Source organism: Pholis gunnellus, assembly GCF_910591455.1.
Source record: "Pholis gunnellus genome assembly, chromosome: 8".
Taxonomy (NCBI): domain Eukaryota; kingdom Metazoa; phylum Chordata; class Actinopteri; order Perciformes; family Pholidae; genus Pholis; species Pholis gunnellus.
In genome coordinates, this window is record NC_136534.1 from 15,833,082 (window position 1) to 15,853,521 (window position 20,440).

Consider the following 20,440-nt stretch of genomic DNA (forward strand, 5'->3'; position numbering starts at 1 on the left):
GCTGTCACATTAAAGCCATAAACCATACATCCAGTTATGCCATTTGAGGTGACACCATACAGCCCGATACACTGGCTGCTTGGATGGGGGATTTCTGTCAAATGTAACCCAGTAGTAGTAATTTAGCGTGTTAAACGCAGTGTTTCGTACAGGTTTGATTTGGCTAAATTCAACCATCCTGTCCGACTTTATTCAACGTTACTGGTTAAGATAGCACTCGTACAAACCGGCCGACATAAGTCTATATATGTTTTAAGAGCCAAACCAGTCCAGACTATTGTGTAGCAACGTGTTTGGGTCGTTTTTGGTTAAGAAATATAATTTCGGGTGATTTTACAGGCCTGAGTATTTAATCCTACAGTTAGCACTGGCGTGTACAAACTGATAATCGCCTGTGCTCGCATTGCATCCAATGTTACACAAAATAGCTGTTTGACGAGAGTGCAGGGTTTGTTATTGGGGTGAAAAACGGCCAGTTTGACAGACCAACCGCTCGTCAACGGTCATGGAAGACACTGCGGTCCCTGCGCTCTATTGATACACAGCCGTACTTCTTCGGGGGGAAATACTTATGAGCAAAGGGGGAGTGTGAGCTCCGGTCTGTCGGTGGTGTTTGGTTATATCGGCACTGAACTGAGTTTAGGGCGTGTTATAAGTGTAAACAGGACGAGTATTGACCACCGATAGTAAACTGAACTTTTCCGAGACCCAAAGTTGTCAGGCAGCGCATCTTGCACGCATGCGCATCCTTCTACCCAGCTCTAAATAAGAGTTAAAACAGAAACGAGGTGAGTTCCACATTTCTAAACAATACGAGCGTTAATACTCATTTATTGCCGTTAACAGAGGCACAATTTGAAAAAGCGGCCTTCGTCTGGCTAATTAGCGTTAGTTCACATTATGTCCACTCTGATTTAAAAACGGCGAAAATAAATCGTTTTTTCAAGTTTCTATTGAAGAAATTAATCAAGCAACATTGTTGAAGCTGGTAACAGTAGCGCGGTGCGACTGTGAGTGTTGTGTGGTATTGTGCGAAATATTGGCGTTTTGTAAAATGCGTTTTCCTATTGTTATTAACCGGGAAACTTATTTATTACAGATCGTCCTTAGCTGGCTGCATCCAGTCACAATGCTACGGCTAGCAATCCTCCGTACAGTTGAACGGAGTGGAGCTAGCTGACTGTTAGCTTCGTGTCAGCGCTAGCTAGCAACCTGGGGCTGACATTCCGTGACAAGGGGAAAGTGAAGAAAATAACTCGAGTGACGGAAAACACAAAGTCAGGAAATTACACAGCAAGCGTCTGCCTCTGTTCGACGCGTAGCGCCTTTGCATGATTTGTTTAAATGGGTAACTTGAGTAATTTACATAGTTTAAACGTGTTGGTGGCCTCTTCCCATGCTCCGCCATTTTGTATAAGACGAATGCTAATCATGGGCGCTCCTACATACACTTTATTCAGGGCTAGAATAAAATTGAGGCATCATGTGCAAAGTCAAACTTAGTCAAGGTCCTTAAGCTCGGGCTGTTGTTTACTTTTCACATGGTTACGACCACCATGCAAACAGACAATATCGCCTTAATTCAGTGTTGAACATGCGTCAAGACTAAAACGTTATATCGTAATATTAGTCCGATTAAAACGCTTTTAAGTTTGGCCAGTCAGTGCAGGAGACAGTGTTCTCTTTAAAATGGATAATCAAATGACCGTCTCGCTTGTTCATAGCAAGGCAAACAGCCGGTTTTAAGAGATACTGTTAAAACAAGGAAAAGATGAACTTGTGTGGTTAACTTCAAGTTGAGACATCTTTCCCCGTGTTTGTCAATGGTCCTGATGAAGGTTCGTCCCGTTGGGACCGTTTGTGCGCGTGCAGCCCCGTTAGATGACCAGCAAAACAATATTATTATTGACTGTTTTGTCTGAAATCGAAGTGCATGGTGTATCCTGCAAAGTCAGCTCACAGTCGCCATCTAGAGGCGATGTTGGGTAATTTTGTTTACAAGTGCAGGTAGACACTGCGTTTTGTCGTTGGGAGCACCTTGTAGGTAAAACCATACAGAGAGGGTGGGGGGGGCTGCTTCACTGTGGTAATCAAGCCTAGTCGGCACAATAGACGGAGAACAATGTCGTGATTTAAATCCGAGATGTGGACTGAACCTTTCTGGTCAACCCCCTGGTACATTTTGGTCCCCTGTGATGTTTTTGTGTCAGTTGTCGGTATATGACAACGTCTCTAATGGGACTGCCGTTGTGTCCATGCAGGTTGGGGATATCATAGGAGTGGGAATGACCGACACTCCACCCAGTGATGGCCCCTCCCAGGGTGCTGAGTTTGATATGATGGGTGCTCTGGACTGGAAGGACGGTATTGCCACGCTGCCAGGCAGTGACATCAGGGTACGAGAGAGATTTGTTCCCGTCCAGCATCATCTCTGATTGTGGAAAATGATTGTGCACGAGTCTCTGATCTTGAATCTGACACAGATTTGTAAGAGCAGGATTTCCTGATGTGTTCAAGAGCCACTTTGCCTCAAATGATAACCACCGTTGCGAACTTTCTAAACAAATTAATACATTTTTAGTGGAGCAGAGAGAGAGAACTATTTCACACATGGTATGCCGTGTATTGAATGAATGTGACGATTATATAGGCTGCCCTCTGCTAACGACATTCTTTGGGAGACCAGATGAATAAGGGGTGTCGCACCACTACTGCTCGTTAAGTTCCTGTGAGACACCCTGATGTGCATACCTGTCTCTACCTCACTTGTGTCTTTCAGTTTCGCATGACAGAATTTGGGACGCTTGAGATTGTCACAGACCTAGAAGTCAAAGGGCAGAAGGCACAGACCTTGGACCCAGCTCAGTCTCACACTCCTACCCCTCCACCAGAGGGCCAATCACAGACCGGCAAAGCCACAGCTCCGGCCAATCGGAGTCAGCCAGCATCCTCTCACGGTAAAGGTATGACTGCACATTTTTAACCCTTACAGCATTGTTATTGTAAAGATTGGGCAGTGTTTACTTTTAGTGCTCCACACGTCAGTTTCAGCCCTTCTTCTCTACTTTGTCCTCCAGCCCCCGGTCCTGTGCTTCTGTCTTTAGAAGAGGGTCCTAGTATGGAGGGCCCCAGTGTGGAAGTTGGTCCCAGTGTTGAGGTCGGCTCGAGCGCAGACACGGGCCAAAATGGGGAGTTGTCGAGGTGCCGGGCCTGTGGCGGCCGCGTTCCCCGAGACGCCCTCCTTCAGGGCAAATTCTGTAGCTCTATTTGTGCGCAGCCCTCCAGCGGCAGATCGTCCCCGGGGGAAGCGAGGGAGAGTCAAGCAGCTGATGGCGAGAGGCTGGGCAAACGTGTGCGCAAAAAGAGGAAGATCTATATGGATTCTGGTGATGAAGAGGAAGACAACCAAGAGGAACCAGAGGTGGGGAGCATACTCTGACATTGTTCTCCAGTGTTGAATTATTTCACAGCTACAGGCCACCCAAGTGTTCAGCGATGTCTTGCTGTAATAGATTTTGCAACAAAGTATCAAATACATTTTCTTTTCATCTTTGAGTTGAGAAAACAGAGAGAATGGTGAGGAAAAAGTTGATAGCTCTGATTATTGACACATTCTTTCATTTCACCGTTTGTAGGAAAAGGCCAAAACTACCAAAGGAAGGAGAGGTGCCAAAATTGCCAAACTGGGTATGTTAAGACTGCTGCCACTGTAGAGGGGAGGGAGAAAGCTGTTTCCTGTCTCATGAAAATCTTTAAATGACTGACATGGTTGACTAAATTCAAGGCATCAACAGGCTCACAATATACTACACAATTTAATTAAGCCTCTTGCAGATTGTCCTTGATACATCAACTTTTATCTTTACATTTTTAGTATACATTTAAAAGGTAAAATATCTTTATTTTTCTAAATTATCAATATTTAAGAAAATTGTCACCTAAACTGAGCCGATCTGAATTAAATACATCTTAAACTGTGAGGAGGTGTATCTGCATCTGTACGTATGTACATAATACTTCAGTCTTTCTTTCCCCCCCAACCCTCAGTGACGGCCCCAGGCAATAAGAAACGGGCATGGAGCTGGCCGTCTTACTTGGAAGAAGAGAGGGCCATCGCTGCTCCTGTTAAACTATTCAAAGAGGTATTTCCCCCACAGATATACGCTGGCCAAATTTAGATGCTTTTAAAAAAAAAAAAAAAGTATCACCAGATGGTTTTGTGTATTTGGTCTCAGACTGTGCTTTGATGTTCATTTGTCTTGCAGCACCAGTCGCTTCCTCAAAGCAGGAACAGTTTTAAAGTTGGAATGAAGCTGGAGGGGCTGGACCCATCTCACCCGTCCCTGTTCTGTGTGCTCACTGTCGCAGAGGTACGTGTGCTAACAGATGTTTGTGACCAGACCATATCGATCTTCATCGCTGTTTGTAAACAATCATTTGACCGTCCCATTGCCTCTCAGATACAAGGCTATAGGGTGAGGCTCCACTTTGATGGTTACCCAGAATGCTACGACTTCTGGGCCAACGCCGACTCGTGGGATATGAAACCAGCCGGCTGGTGTGAGAAGAATGGGCATAAGTTATTGTTGCCTAAAGGTAGTCGCACACACACACAGACACATCTATCCATGCTTTTATAAACACATGTTCTAAGCTGGGTTTGTCTCATAGGTTGTAAGGATGGAGAGTTTAATTGGAGCATGTATGTGAAGAACTGTCGGGGTCAGCTGGCCCCAAAACACCTTTTCAAGAGTCTCAACACAGTGAGTGTTAAGCACACACAACCTGTAGACTCTAAAGCCATCCACTTGTATTTAAATTAAGGGTTTATATTTCCTAAATGTGTGTGTTTCCTCTTTGTATTTCAGTCTGTGACTCCGTCTGGATTCAGAGCCGGGATGAAGCTGGAGGCGATTGACAGGAAGAACCCGTCTCTGATCTGTGTAGCAACCATTGCTGCTGTTGTTGACAACCGGCTGCTCATTCATTTTGACAACTGGGATGACACGTATGATTATTGGTAAGAGCCTGGTTTAAGACTGACGGTATGATAGATATCCTCCAGTCCTCTTTAGTGATTGCTACAGCTTTAAATCCAGGTGAAATCTACGCTAGTTTAAAGTCTTTACAGCATCAGCATAGTGCTTAAAATATCGAGTATGGAAGAGTATTTGACAGGCTCTGTTTACTAGTAGTTGTTTTGTGTCAAGGTGTGACGCTAGCAGTCCATACATCCATCCTGTGGGATACTGTGAGGAGGCTGAACTTACTCTGACCACTCCAGCTGGTAAGACACAGACCAAGACACACGTGGGTCAGTATAAACTATTTTAATTTACTCTAGGGAATGCAGAATCTAACATTGTCAGAAATAAAGGCTTATAAAAATGTAGATTGAAACTGAAACTGATGGATCTAATTCCCTCTCCTCAGAATTTAAGCAGCCCAAGAGCTTCTCATGGGAGAAATACCTGGAAGAGACGGGCACACAGGCGGCTCCTGCGCGCGCCTTTAAACCGGTGCGATTCTCACACACACACACACACACACACACACACAGACATACAAGTACACAACGATTTATAATATGTATGCTAGGAGTATGGATGTAGTCATGTGATTGTTGTTGTGCTCTGTGTTTGCAGCGGCCTCCACATGGCTTCCAGATTGGGATGAAAGTGGAAGCCGTGGATAAGAGGAACCCCATGCTCATCCGTGTTGCGACAATAGCGGACACAGAGGACCACCGACTGAAGGTACGTCGCGTCTCCTCGTCTGGATGGATTTCGACATGTTCCGTGCTACGCGTCTGTCTAATTTTTATTCTTTTTGATGCTCACCTAGATTCATTTTGATGGCTGGAGCTCAGAATATGACTACTGGGTGGAGACAGACTACCCTGATTTGCACCCTGTAGGGTGGTGTCAGAAAACGGGACACCCGCTACAATACCCTAACGGTGAGACACACTCTCTCACTCACACACTCTTCCTGGCCCGTCTAGATTGTCTCTGCCTTCATTTAACTTCTGGAGGAATCTATACTTAATTGAAAATGGTCTTCTTGCAGTTGTTTGCATAGTTTTATGAACACTCGTGTGTGTGTGTGTGTGTGTTTCAGGCTCCACTGATTTAGTGACTGCCCCAGGACAAGGTTGTCCTACCCCAGGATGCAACGGGGTTGGCCACATTAGAGGACCTCGCTATGGGACCCACTACACGTTAGTTGAACATAATGTTGCTCTTTCTCTGCGTTTCCAGTTGTTTTTCAATCTTAATGTCGTATGGCACATTTAGGATCATTTTCCAAATCACTTTCTTCATAATGAAAAAACCCTCACTTTATTTATTATTATTTCTATGTTATGCTGTATCCTATCACTGCTGCTCAAACAGCACATCGTCTCATTTGAACAATATTTGGGGACTGTGTATGTAGTGGGTACAGGAGGAAGAGAAAAGGTCTCAATGTTAGATTATGCTTGTGTGGGCTGCCTGCAGTGTAAATGTGTTGCTTGTGTGTGTGGGAGTTTTGAGTCTTTAAGGTGATTTCTCGCTTTTTTTTTATCGATTTGTTGTAGCCTGCTAAATTGCAGAGCATCAAGTGTGAAAATGCGGCAGTTTGTTTTCGGCCTGGGTAACGTCGACGTGTCTTTTGTGTGCGCAGTCAGGTGAGCTGTCCCTATTCGGAGATAAATCTGAACAAGGAGGGCTTGCTGCCAGACCGCCTAAGTGGAGAACGACCTCTCGCCCTCAGTGGACCTCATCCACGTGGGCGCCGCCCCGATCCTCAAACAAACACCACGACACAGACCTCCTCAGCGCCAGACCAGCTGGAAGGAGCTGAAGACTCCCAGAACAGGTTTGTGGCCGTCAAGCCACAAAAAATACACATGAACACGCTTTCAAGGTGCAATGTGTAATGCCTGGTCAGAGCCTCCAAACTAATAGGGGACAGCATTTCACCTCTACTACTGGGTCCATACGATCTAAAGTTTACGTTAGCCACTTGTGTGTAGGTGCCACTAGGTGGGCTGTACGTTCCATGTACTTTTTTGATGGTTGTGTAATAGCAGCAAAAGGATCCGGAGTCAATTCCCCACGATCGGGCCCCCGAGTTCAGACGCCATTTTGGATTTAATCCAATAAACAAACTATCAAAAAGCACACAGAGCATGGATGTATTCCAGAACAGCCCTCATTGCAGCGCTGCTTCTTTGTTCTCTGGACTAAGAGCAGACCGGATGCTGCAGTGACTCACCATCACCTCTTGAGGTACGAGTGGTATTACAAGACAGGCTGGGCTCATTTCAGTAGACATCTCTGCAATACAACACATACACTTCTTTGGGATAACGTTAACAATGTAACCGCTTCACGTTCTATTTATAATGTAAGGTCAAAAGTTCTGGCCAGATCTTACACACTGCACATTTTAAAGTCACTGACACTCCCAAGGGAACTCTCTCACTGTTTCTCATGCAACTCTCATTCGTTGGTTTGTATCTGAGCGGGTTGTCTGTGTTGCTAGGAAACCTCCGACAGTGGAGGCTGAGCGTTTGGGACGTACCACTCAGCCAGAGCCACCGGGGGGAGCCAGTGAGCAGAGCCACAATGGAACAAGGCCTAAACGGTACAGCCATGCAACCGTCACGCCATCAAACTGTGCTGCAGAAGATGTTCTCTTGTACCAGAGCGTGACTTCTAACTTGTGTGTTTCTTCAGGACCGCTCCAGTTCCCAAATACCTGAAAATGCACTACGTGAAAGAGGAGATTGGCGATAGCAAAGGTGCGTGTGAATGTGTGTAAACAATTCGAGGCGATGAATCATGTAAATCACCAACTCACTCACCAATGACTGCTGCCTTGCCTCCTCCTCCCTCTCCTCAGCCTCTCCAGACGCCATCTCTCTCCAGCAGGCCCTCCACGAGTCTGTGTTCTCCCCCGGCCTCTCTGCCTCCCCCCCCCACCGGGTGGCTCTCTGCTGGGACAAACACTGCCAGCTGCTGCCCGAGGTCCTGGGGCTGACTGCCAAGAGAGTGGCCACTTGGAGCGCCGAGGAGGTCAGACATGCTCACACACTCGCACTGCAGCGACACACGAAGAGCAGACGTGCTTCCTCGTTCACACATCCAACATGAAGGCATGGAGTTGTTCAGGGACACTGCAACTGTGCATGAATATTCAAGGGAGAGCTTCTCTTTCAGTTCAATAAAGGCATACACGACACGTTGATTAGTAGATAGACATTTATTGATTGCACATATTGTGTGTGACAGCCTGTCCGTTGCTTCCTCTTTTCACCAGGTGGCCACTTTCGTCAAAGGACTTCCAGGATGTAAAGAACACGCTGCTACGTTTAAAACAGAGGTAAGCCCTTCATCCCTGTTTAGACCAAGACTCACGATTCAAATAATGATTAGTTCAATGAAAGATTGATAAAGATTATTGTTTGAATGCGGGAGGAATCTTATAGTCTGAAAAATGACAAAAAGAGAGACGGATGTCTTCAAATTGCCTGTTTTGTAGGTTTGAGATGTTATCCGTCAGTCAACAAGTCAATGAATTGCCACTGACTTAATGATACAAACAATATTAATAACAGACACAGTTAGCAACTACTCCAAATAAAAGTTTATGTCGCTCCATAGTGGCTGGACAGTCTGAATACGCAGTTAGTTTGCCCACAAATTCACAGGTGATACGTCAATGCTGTGTTGCCATGTTGCCTCAGCTGTTCAATGATGGTAAATAGAGTGGTGCAGGAATGAGTCCTAAAACCCGTAGATGAGTCAGCATTTTTGCACTTCCAGTTCCAGGTCCCTCTTCTCATAGTCGATGAGTGTCTTGAATGTGTTTTTGGTTAGATGACTTATTTCAGTCATCTGTGTCTGTCGTCTGTGGTTAACACAAGCTGAACATTTCGTCCTAGACTATAAAACACGACAGTAAATACCCAGTAAAACACAAGTGATATGGCGCAAATCATTTTTATGTTTTCTTTTCAGCAAATAGATGGCGAGGCCTTCCTGCTGCTCACCCAAGCAGACATCGTCAAGATCCTGTCCATCAAGTTAGGACCGGCCCTGAAGATCTACAACTCCATCCTCATGTTGAAGAACGCAGACGAAGAGTAAGACTCTAAAGACTTGACGAGGAATCCCTCCCTCCTTACCGGCCCCCCCGGCTCCGGTTTCCCTCGACACTCAAGCTGTGAGACGTTTGATAAAATCAGCCCGAGCAGGTTTCTAGTGTCGAGCTCTGCAGCGGTGCAGCTCCACATCACAGAGAAAACGTCCGTCCCTCTCCCCCTCTCCTTTATGGACCGTACTGATCAACCTGAGGGAGGGTTTTACATGATACCGCGAGGATTCCTCCACTCATATCGTGTTTGTTTACTAAATCATTAAAAAAAAAGAACTACAGGCACCTTCAATGCTCCTTAACATTGTACAGTTTATGAATTGGATTTCGGGTCACGATTCTGTTGCATTTCCTGTTTTTATTTGAACTGTAATGGTGCTTGAGCTCCGAGCAGATGGAACAAGCGTGTTTGTGCTTTGTTGCATTTTACTTGTCAAAATTCTTTTCTTTTCTTTCTTTTCTTTTTTAAAGCTGCAAAATACAATCGTGAGGTGGCGAGAGGTTTTTAACGATGTGAAACCCAGCGGAACAGAAGCACTACGTAGTTGAGCCTTTCTCCTCTAGATGGAGGAAGTGGGCCGCTCCACAGGCCTGAAGGCAAAACAGAGTCTGATTCAATTGGACTGAAGCTTAGATAGAACGGGGGATGGTAACGGCGTTGTGTGTGTGTGTGTGTGTGTGTGTGTGTGTGTGTGTGTGTGTGTGTGTGTGTGTGTGTGTGTGTGTGTGTGTGTGTGTGTGTGTGTGTGTGTGTGTGTGTGTGTGTGTGTGTGTGTGTGTGTGTGTGTGTGTGTGTGAGAGAGAGTGTGAGAGAGAAACGAGGACGTTATCTTCCACCAGCTTGTGTGTGTGTGTGTGTGTGGTGCTTTTTCTGGTCAAATGAACGAGCAGGGTTAAGGGCTAAATGTTAAATCAAGGAAACGTGCAGTCTTTGAAGGTGGAAGGAGGCAACAAACTAGCTCTGTTCTTCTTTTATCTGCTTTGTTGCTTTTGGGGAACAGCACATGAACATGAATGTTAAAACAAACCGCTTTTTGGTTGTTTTGTTGATATTGTTTTTGTTTGGTTCATTGACATTGTAAATAGTATACAGCTACAAAAGAACTGTCCCTAACAGAGTTTACTCCTGCTCGGTTATGCAAAGGCTTGACGTCTGTCCGTCGGGGAAGGACTTTGTGACGGTGAACTGAAAAATACGAGCCTCAATTCATACAAAGATTTTGAGAAAAAAAAGAAACAAAAGAAACATTGTCAGTGTCTTTGTAAATCAGCGCGTACTTCAGCGAGTTGGAATGTGTTGAACTGTTTATATGCAAACGGCTTTTATTTATGTATTCTAATTTAAAGGGTAATGGTACGCTGTTTCTGGCTCCGAGGTAAGCCGTGGCTGTTTGGTGGAAAGTGTGTGAACGGGTGAAAATAAATGAGATGCACACTGTCTGCTGTCCTCATTTAACCTAATCTCAAACTGTGGTCTGTAACTGTTTTTGTTTACTTCTTTACGGTCGTGGAAAACACACTCACTCAAGTACTCGATGCATTTTTTTAGGTACAATAGTTTGACAAAACAATCACAACTCAAGGTCCACATACTAGCTTTTGTTCTGGAGCTTTTGACTGGATCACGGGTCTTTACCAGCGGATGGAGTTCCCTCAGTGTACTCGAAGCGCTGTTGGCGTGCGAGTAACTCTTAAAATTTAATTGCTTGCACTTTTAGGACATCTTGTTTGTGTAAAAGTTAAGCATCAAAGTAAGTGGTGGAAAGTATAGAATGTTTCCATTTTGTGCTACACTAAGATTCAAAGTGAAATTGCACTTTTTACTCTACTGAAGTTATTTGTCAGGCCTACAAGTTATTTTTCAAATTAAGATTTTTATCATAACCTTGTTTTCCCGTCAGCATTGTTGGCTTGTGCCCCATGTTTCAAATAAACAGTTTCCGGTTGTCTGGTTTGAGTTGTTTGCAAAGAGTGATTCTTCCTGTAAACTTCTCACGTGGTTTCATTTAAATAACAGTTTGAGGCCCCAAGAAGGAGTTAAATGAAACATTTCACCAAAAAACGCAAAGATTAGAGAAAAGTATTAAAAACAATTGTATGTAGCAGAACTTCTTCTGGTTTCATGGGCCAGCAGATATGGCACAAATAAAAATACACCACTAACCAGCACGAAGGTGAGTTTCCGCTTGTTTCTTAAGGGCCCGGTGTAGCTAAAACACAGTGTGGTTGTTTTAGGGTGAAGAGCACTATATCCCACACAGTATACTGGATTGTGGGTCATGTATGAGAACTACACAACCAGCGAGTTTGAGGGTCGTGACCATATTGCAACATTTAATAAAGAATGCCTCTGTGACTAAGTGCTTTTGATGTTGACAGCTGACGGAAACTGAGCTGTGACGACCAAAAGTGTCGTAGATACACGTGGGCCTGGACTGAGATAGATTTCACAACTTCACTGAAATAGCTTTGAGCTCCTCTAGCATTGTCGGACTCACAGAAAAACAACCATGCAGCATAACCAGAGATATTCTCTTTTTTATTCCCAACATTCGAATGTTATGTCTTCTATGTCAAAACCTTTCGCCAACATTACCCACAATGCAACTCGATCGCTAGACAGTTTCCTCGGAGATTCTGGTTTTTTATGCTAGTAGCGGCTAATTAGCTTCGAGTGGCTAGCCTCAAGCTAATTATCTTGGTCAATATGTTGAGATCATGTTTATTAAACATAAATACTCAATTATGTTGGAATTTGTTTAACTACAAACACTTTAATTGTGGATTTTTATTGAACTTCAATTATAACTTTAAATGAAGGCTGTCTTTCTGTCATTTTGGCTCCAACTGACACTGACTCTAGTGACATCACTTGAGGCAATATACCAGACCTCCGCATGCAGCTATACCTCTGAAACCACTAAAGGTTTTCTGCAACTTTCCTCTTTAAGTTCCTCTTTAAGAAACAATTTCAGTATCTGGCAATTGGTTTTCATACCATACATAATTTAATGGAAACCATAATGAAAAATGTGTAGGCCTATATCATATATATGTATATACATGCATTTGTGTATATATTATGTTTATTAAACACAAATACACAATTAAACACAGTGTTTGTGTTTATTATATTTATATATTATTATACATATATATATATATATATATATATATATATATATATATATATATATATATATATATATATATATATATGTATATAATGTATACAGGATTTGTAAGGACCATATATAACCCTGTTGCTGCTCACTCTTGATGGCTGCTGATCACTGAGAATAACTGGGCTCACCGTGGGACTGGCCTGCACCAGCCACAGATTCCCACGACCCCTCCTCTACTCACACGGAGACAAATCAAAACACAGGCTGCGGAGGCGCACACGCAGCGAGGACACGGAGAGGAAGAGCGGCTTTGCACCACTTTTTTTTTTTAGTAAGACTGTATTTATTATAAAAGCTCCGCAGTGCCCGCTGTTGCGCTGCACAGCGGCTCACACAGTAAAAGAAAAGAGATGAAGAACGCCTTAATGTTTGTAGGAATACGTTGAAAGTCTGGATTTAACACAACTCGGGGTTCTTTATTTTGACGATGCCGAGGAGCCAGTTTCTGCTTCGGATATACGTCCAAAACAAGGCAAGTATACCCAATTTGATTTGACTGCGTTAAAGTAGTGAACCGCACTGACTTGCTGTAGTCAGCAACAGTGTTGCCGAGCATCATGAATTTAAATATAACATTAAAGATGCATGCGTAAAAGCACTTCTACAACAGCAATGTCTCATCTACGTTTGCGTCCTGTTGAATCACGCTTGTGTTCACTCGCCTCGGGGGGGAATTATATCACGAGTTCAGTGGGAGCAATTACCGTAGTGGTGTGACTCTGTTTTCATGACTGCAGTGAGAATGCTAAGTGAAATCATTCGGTTCCTGAGAGGGATCGGTCGTCTCTTTATTCCCGTGGTGGCGAATGAGTGTTTCGAAAACAGTTCAGTTCAGAGAAGCTGCTGCAGGGCAGTGGAGAGAGTGGAGAGTCTCTGAGTGGCTCCACAGAGACACTGGAGGGGCTGCAGCGAGGTTGGCATCTCATTAACTCCGCCACATGTCTTATTAAAAGCAGCTATTTCCTGTTGTGTGCTGTGCAGACTAAACTATCTTCCTTCCCAACACCCCCTGCATCCCTCCCCCTATGCAACACTTTGTGACTTAAATTGTGTATTTCTGCTCTTGGTCCTCTTTCCCCGCGTCTCCTCCTCTGTGTTCAGTCTGAAGCCAGAGGATGACGGCAGCCAATCCTGTCTGCAGCCCCGCGTCCTCCCTCTCTTCCCAGTCGTCACCCGTCTGCCTCCCGGCATGCCGCAGACACCTGAGGAGCGGCAAGGCCTTCCAGACCAAACTGCACCTGCGCTCTGCCCCGGGTGTGTGGCTCCTGCTGGGCGCCGTGGTGGTTTTGGTGGGGATGGCTGTCGCGGTGGCGGGCTACGTGTCCGCGGCGCCGAAGCCCGTCGCGGCCGCCCGAGGCAGCACCCACATTGAGAGGATGAAGCTGGCCGGGCCCGTGGTCATGGGAGTGGGCCTGTTCATCTTCATCTGTGCCGCCACTCTGTTGTACGAGAACCGGGACCTGGAAGTCCTCCGACGAGAGACGCCGGAGGACCTTGAGGATTTGAAGGGAGTAGACGGCTGGGAGGACTCGCAGGAGCTGCCCAGCTTCAACTGTCAGGAGCGGTGGGAGTGTAAAGATGGGGAGCAGGGAGCCTGGGCCGCTCCGACCCGCATACTCCCCCTCTCGGACCAGAACTGTGGTCCTCCTTTTCCTCCATCTCACAGAAACACAGACAACATCAGCAACAGGTCTTCACAGTCGCCTCCTTCGGATGCAGGAGGTAGAGATAGAGAGGAGGAGGAGGAGGAGGAGGAGGAGGAAGGAAGGGCAACTCTACTGGCCCAAGTTCTGCACCACCAGGAGCCAACCCCTCGCCCTCCCTCCCCCTGCCCGTCCGTCTCCCACTCCTCCGTCTGCTCAGACTCTTGCAACTCCAGTGAAATAGACTTCAACATACGGACAGGCTTTCCTCAACACTGAACCTCCCACTGGTTCAACTTCTACCGTCTCATAAAATATGCATGATGAGATTCATTTGGAAGTTTCACGTGCGGACGCACACTTAAGACGAGACTATATGCATTCCTCAATAAACAGATGACATGTTTCTCTGTATGTTTTAGTGGCTCTGAGTCACCGTCTGTGAAGGGTGTTTTTGTCCCACATCGGTCTCTGACTCACCCACGTTTGAAAGATCGTGGCTATGATGTTTGATGTCATCTCGCCATCTTGTTGTCTTTGAACTCACCCATGCCAGAAAATCCTAAAAAAGCCACTGCTCGGTTGACCATATTTGGACATGAGGAGGGTTGCTGAAAACTTATTTGGGTGCCGTACTGGGAGATGGACACACACACACTCCCTCCCTATCTCTCACACACACACACACACACACACACACACACACACACACACGCAGATCGTTTACATTTCCTTGCTGGAGAGAGGATGAGCCAGATAAGGTCTTAAATGCGTCTTTATCTAATCACACACACACACACACACACACACTGTGATCTGTTCTTTATCTGAGCAAATTGTGTCTCGGTATAAACAAGGGAAGCACACAAGGCCACACTCCTCTCATCCGCCACCTACAGCCACGCTATAAATACCAGCTGCTGCTCTGTACACATGCAAGTGTGGACTTGAGTTTCAGTATTTTACTGTAATTCATTTGATTTTTAAATTCAGTGTCAGCTGTTCAGTTCCCTCCCTTCTCCCGAGTGTGGTGAGGCGAGATCTTAAAGAATTTTAATCAGATGGTGGAAAGAAAGAAAAGAGCAATGACTGAAAAAAAAAAGAAAAAAAAGAAATTGAAATCTGGTGAGGCTGTTATGAGTTATTTCTGACGCAGCTTTAACTGAGCAAAGCGGTCCTATGAGTCGTGTAACTGAAGCCTCACTCTCCCACCATCCCGACCTTTCATCTCCTCTCGCTTCATCATCTGATTCCTACGCTTTATTCAAATATATACCCCCCCCCTCCTCCACCCCCCCGGTCCTCCATCTCAATCTTTGGTTTCTGAAAAATAAAGCAAAAACAATGCAGAGAAAAATGTTACCGGGTCCAATTAAGCAAAAGCAAGATTGTTTGAGCAGTCTGAGAGGTAAAGGAGTTAAGTTTTTAATTATCACCAGCATTTTCTCCTCCAGCCTCTAATTTCACAGGGGATCAGTCTGAGAGTTTTTATAGGTGCTTTAGGACTGCAGAGTATTTCCTTGTTGTTTGGGCCCATGCTGGGATCCTGCCATCCAGATGACGACTGAGACTGAAGCGTTCACTAATTTGCAACCATTCATTTCACTCACTAAAAAACAGCACCCATCTCTCTGTTACACACACACACACACACACACACACACACACACACACACACACACACACACACTCAGTTGAAGGTTGTGTGTAGGTACATTATGCTGTTTTAAGATGCTGGATGTTAGTAGCAGGTATGAGTCGGGGAGATGTGTCTGAATCGTCACTGAATCTTGCAACAAGCTGCAAGCAGCCTCCTTCGCACATATCGCTCGGAAAAGCAGCTCTCTCTCTCTCTCTCTCTCTCTCTCTCTCTCTCTTTCACACATACAGGAGTCCTCACTGTGAGAGATGCTCTGATGTGTTTACATTTAGAGGGAAAGAGCTGCATGGATGTCAGAGCTGCAACCAAAAGGTTGTTACTGATTAATCTGCAGATTCACTGTCAAATCTTTCAGCCAGTTTCTTGGGTTCACCGATCTAATACGGTGTAACTCACCAGACCTTCATGAAGGTTACTGCTTTAGAGAGGTGTTGATCAAACTTTGTGGTCCAAAAAAAAAAAAAGACACCACTACATCCCCCAAAATGATTATAAAGTTGTCAGAAAATAATAAACCGTCAACCGTCTTTAAATTGCTTCAAGCTGATGTTTTGTCTGCACAACAGTCAGAAACTACTGTTTTCTCTCATAGTAAATACTATGAGAGAAAAACAACAGTCTTCACATTGCTTAAGAAAAATGGCTAAAAATGATTAATCATCATTTCAGCTCTGTCAGTACCAGGCGTAATTTTGCTCCTGTGTCTTCGTATCCATGTGGCATATAGTTTGATTTATAGTTATCGATCCTCTTTGAATCTGACATTAAACTGACCAGAGGGAATTTCATTGTGTTTACACTCATGCTCAACAGCACTGCAGTAACTGAGAATACAATACATCTTTGAGGTGTACACCAGTGCTGTTGCATAATTTACCAACACACGTTGGTTTTTTTGCTGCATTGAGAATAACTGAATCAAACCCCCCCCCCCCCCCCCCCCCATCTGAGAGATTACTGTGATGTGTGTTGATACATATCTATAGGGAAGGGAGGCTGTAAGCTGCTTAACCCTGTGCTGACTCAGGACGCCCTCTGTTCCTTGAGAGATAGAGGAACATTTATTTATATAAACTGGGGGACTGAGGATCAGCCATCTGGAAAACGCCAGTTTAAAGAAGTGTTTTTTTAAACTCCCAGGCTTTACATGCTACGGCTGGAAGTGAGATTCAGTGAAGAAGTCTTTGAAAAAAAAAAAGTGAGATGCATCAGCTGGATGACGGAACTGTTTTCCACCACGAAGGAGGAGTTTTAACCTTTGTCCTCATCTGGCATTCAGTACCTCATGAAAACAGAGGGATGCATTACCAGCTTGGTTTTATTTATAACATTCACGTTGTATCTTCTGGTACAACAAGCTAATAAACCAAATGACATTTTCTGACATTAAAGGCGATATGAAGTCTTTCTGGTGACCCCACATCCCACCCCTCGTGATTTTCTAAGTTGCAGCTATTCCCCCCACACTTTGGTTGTTCGACCACCTTCCCTTCAGCCTTTTAGCAGCAGTCAGGTGAGGACTAATAGCAGATCTATTCCTGATCTAATCCAATTTAGGGTTTCCTCGACAGACCTCGTGGTGCAGTCAATGGAAGAAGCATCCCGCTCAATATGAAAGGACTAATATTCTGTGTTTTTGCCATCATGATGCTCACACCTGCTCAAGGTAAGATGTTTTATAGTAGGTGAACCTCAGCAGCGTCTTCTGTTCTACTACATTGTTGATACTAGAACTTTTGTTTTTAAAAAATCATACTCATTTCTGGTTATTCATGAGCAACAGATTACTGCGTCTCTCACAAAATTATGAATTATCTTCTGAGTAATGTTAATTTCAAATAATTAGGCCTCTTGATTTGTGAAATATCAACAAAGTCTATTTTATCTAAAGTCCATACTGTCTAATACAACAGCCCTGCAATACAATAGGGCTGCAATTAATCATTATTTGTATTATTAATTAATCTTCTGATCCTTTTCTTGATTAATCTTAAATCTATAAAGTAAAATGTAGCCCTTTTGCTTGAAAAATGACTCAAAAAGATGAATTGGTCATCATAATAGTTGTGTTTACATTTGCTGTGGATCGATTAAGCTTTGCAGCTCTGCAATAAATCCTAAATTCATGAAGGTTATACTGTCCCGTTTTTGTTGAAACTGCTTTAAACTATTGTACAGTAGTGTTGGAGGCTGCAGTTAAATCCTCCTCGTGGTGTAACTGTTGATCCGTGCGGATCACACGTGCGGATAATCACGTTACGTTAATCATCACAGTGAGAAATAAAGTTTGACGGACGATCGTTAGCCGCCATTAATGAGTCAAATATGCCATCAGGACATCTGCATTCATGCTTTCTGATAATGTTACATTGTAAACAACCAGTGTGTGTTTAAACTAACAGGAGAACGAAGGTTCCGTTCTGTTACAATATGATGCGTTCAGGCTCTGTTCAGTTGAAGATGATAAATAGATATTAGAGATGTATAATGACCTGTTTAAGCTCTAAGCAGCTCATGATACATCATTAAAACTAATAATGACAAGATATGTTTTAATCAATAAAAACACAATCTTTTATTTCCTTATCATTTGAATTGTGTGTTATTGTGAAAGAAAGAAAACACACGATAAATAACTGTAACAAAGTAAAAGGATAACATTCAGAATTTATGATGGTCTACTGACTTCAGAGCGGCTGAAATGATTTTTGGGATGGTGGCAAAAGAAAATAGTCTGGAGCCTTGTAGACCAGCTGCTTTAATCAAACAACAAAGGGATCTGTATCTGCCAATACGGGTCACCAATTATTGGCAATTACTAACGGCGGTAAAAAGAACGTGATTAGAGATCTTTAAAAGTTATTTTTGCTCCCTTTTATCTTTTGTGCTGATCCGAGTTTTATGATCCGTTGCACCACTAACCCTCACACACCCGCTCCATCAATGTGGTGAAGGAAATATAGAAACACAGTTCAACAGCACCACAAACTTTATTCTCCAAAATGGACATGAATAAAAACCTCTCTGTCAGCAAAAACTGAGCACGAAAAACATGATCACGAGGGTATGATTTACTGCATCAGACTGCAATGGTTAGATAGACCGGCAACTGAGTGCAGATTTAGGAAGTGTAAGCTCTCCTCATAATGAACCCAACCTACTCTTTTATCTGCTCGTCCACCTGAGCTAGCACTAGCTAATAAGATGAGAGGGGATGAGGATTGGGAGTCTGACTTAAACTCATCTTATGGCTCAGAGAAGGAGATTAGCCCCTTTCCAGGAGCACTGAGGCCAGTAAATAGCGGTGCTCTCAAAAGCTCAGAAGCTAAACTTCTCAGAGAAATGCTGTGACATCAAAAACTACGAGGATTATCACGTTTTTTTGTGTCCAAATATGCTGTCTCCACAGTTATTTGAACATAAAACGGCATAGCGTGAGCTTGAAAAAGGGCTTTTCCAGTCACATTTGATAAACAGTTAGAAAATGTTTTGTGCGTTGTCACATATTTCACACTGCCAATGAATTATTAATTGTAGGAAGAAGCCTCGCAGGAATTGTAGGAAGAAGCCTCTCTGCATTTTCAAGCGCCAACGTGCGACACAGGTTATGTTGTTTTGAGGGCTTGTGCAGTATATTGTGCTAGGAATAAGAAGGGTTTGTCCCACTCCCCGCACGACGTTCTGCTGCCAACTCTTTCTATTAATTCCAGTATCTGTCTGGTTAATAAAAACACGATGCTGCCCTGAGACTTGGACTCCGCCCCTGAAAAACACAAGTCATCCACTCTAAGGAACGGATTCCAGACTGCTGCAGAATAAACAAAATATTTCTGAGATTCTCAGGGTAATCGGCAGAATGTGGCTCATCAGTTTGGCTTGATGTCCTTCAACAGCGCTCCAACACTTTCACACATTCAGCACCCCCTGAATAATGAATGTGTCCAACAACACATTACGTAAATGCCTCGAAATCTGAATAATTCAAAGCTGTTCATCCATTAAACCGTTAATAATTAGTATTCTCTGTTCTTAGCTTGTTTGTTCATCTTTCTATTCTGCAATCTTGGTGTTTCTTGCAAAACAACAATTAAACAATTATCTTGTTGTGGCTTTCTCATTTGGCAACATGTGTTCTGTCCAAATGCATGCTGTTAAAACTTCACTGCTGTACCAACCTGTCCTGTTTCTTGGACTCAGGTGAGGAAGAGGAGCAGCTAGAGCAGCCCATGGAGTCAGTGGGATCTGAGGAGGATGAGGAGTTGCTGGAGTGTTTCCGTTGTGACCTGGGCTTCTGGGATACCTGCTACACCACCGAAACCCACTGCAGGGTGGGCGAGCGCTGCTACACGGGCCGAGGGAAGGCAGGTGTGTTGGATGAGCCGGTTTTAAGAGATGATCCTTTATTAGCCCCACAGTGGGGGAAATGTGGCGAGAGATGTTGAACTGAAAACCACCGTCTTGTCTTCACAGCGGACACTCTGGACGTTAAGACTTTGGGATGTGCGAAGGCAGACGAGTGTGATGTGGAGACCACCGTGGAGCTATTCTCTAACAACACCATCTTTGTCATGACCAAACACTGCTGCGACACTCCCTTCTGCAACTCGGCGCACAAACTTCCAACCGCCGCACTTTTGTGTCTCACCGTGGCTGTGCTGACTACCTGGTACCTCTCTGAGGCCTCAACAGGATCACAGTAAACGAGCTGCGTTTATTTACGTTGTCAAAAGCTTTACACAATTTTGTTTACATAACTAGAAAATACTTCTTTGGCATAAAAAAAATTATTTTAGAAAGACTTTAATTCA

General features: G+C 44.1%; 2 protein-coding genes across 3 annotated transcripts; both read left to right on the forward strand.

Annotated features, from left to right (window-relative positions):
• The first annotated feature begins 709 nt into the window (after positions 1-709).
• l3mbtl1b (L3MBTL histone methyl-lysine binding protein 1b) lies at positions 710-10,572 on the forward strand. 2 transcript variants are annotated; one of them, XM_079165449.1, is made up of 21 exons: positions 710-788; positions 2,262-2,396; positions 2,780-2,963; positions 3,078-3,421; positions 3,636-3,687; positions 4,048-4,142; positions 4,266-4,370; positions 4,461-4,596; positions 4,672-4,763; positions 4,869-5,020; positions 5,211-5,314; positions 5,434-5,519; positions 5,646-5,756; positions 5,845-5,959; positions 6,121-6,220; positions 6,667-6,861; positions 7,531-7,632; positions 7,725-7,789; positions 7,891-8,063; positions 8,308-8,370; positions 9,009-10,572. In XM_079165449.1, exons 2-21 carry the CDS (start codon positions 2,286-2,288, stop codon positions 9,135-9,137), a joined length of 2,514 nt encoding a protein of 837 aa, XP_079021575.1. In that variant the 5' UTR covers positions 710-788; positions 2,262-2,285; the 3' UTR covers positions 9,138-10,572. The 2 variants fall into 2 exon arrangements, with proteins under 2 accessions (XP_079021575.1, XP_079021576.1); XM_079165450.1 differs by having other exon boundaries at positions 5,211-5,287.
• Positions 10,573-17,243: 6,671 nt separating this feature from the next.
• On the forward strand, positions 17,244-20,332 carry LOC306700449 (protein Bouncer-like; the record flags this gene model as incomplete). Its single annotated transcript, XM_079165468.1, has 3 exons — positions 17,244-17,298; positions 19,830-19,997; positions 20,103-20,332. The coding sequence occupies 3 exons, from the start codon at positions 17,244-17,246 to the stop codon at positions 20,330-20,332; spliced, it is 453 nt and encodes a 150-aa protein (XP_079021594.1).
• Positions 20,333-20,440: the final 108 nt, after the last annotated feature.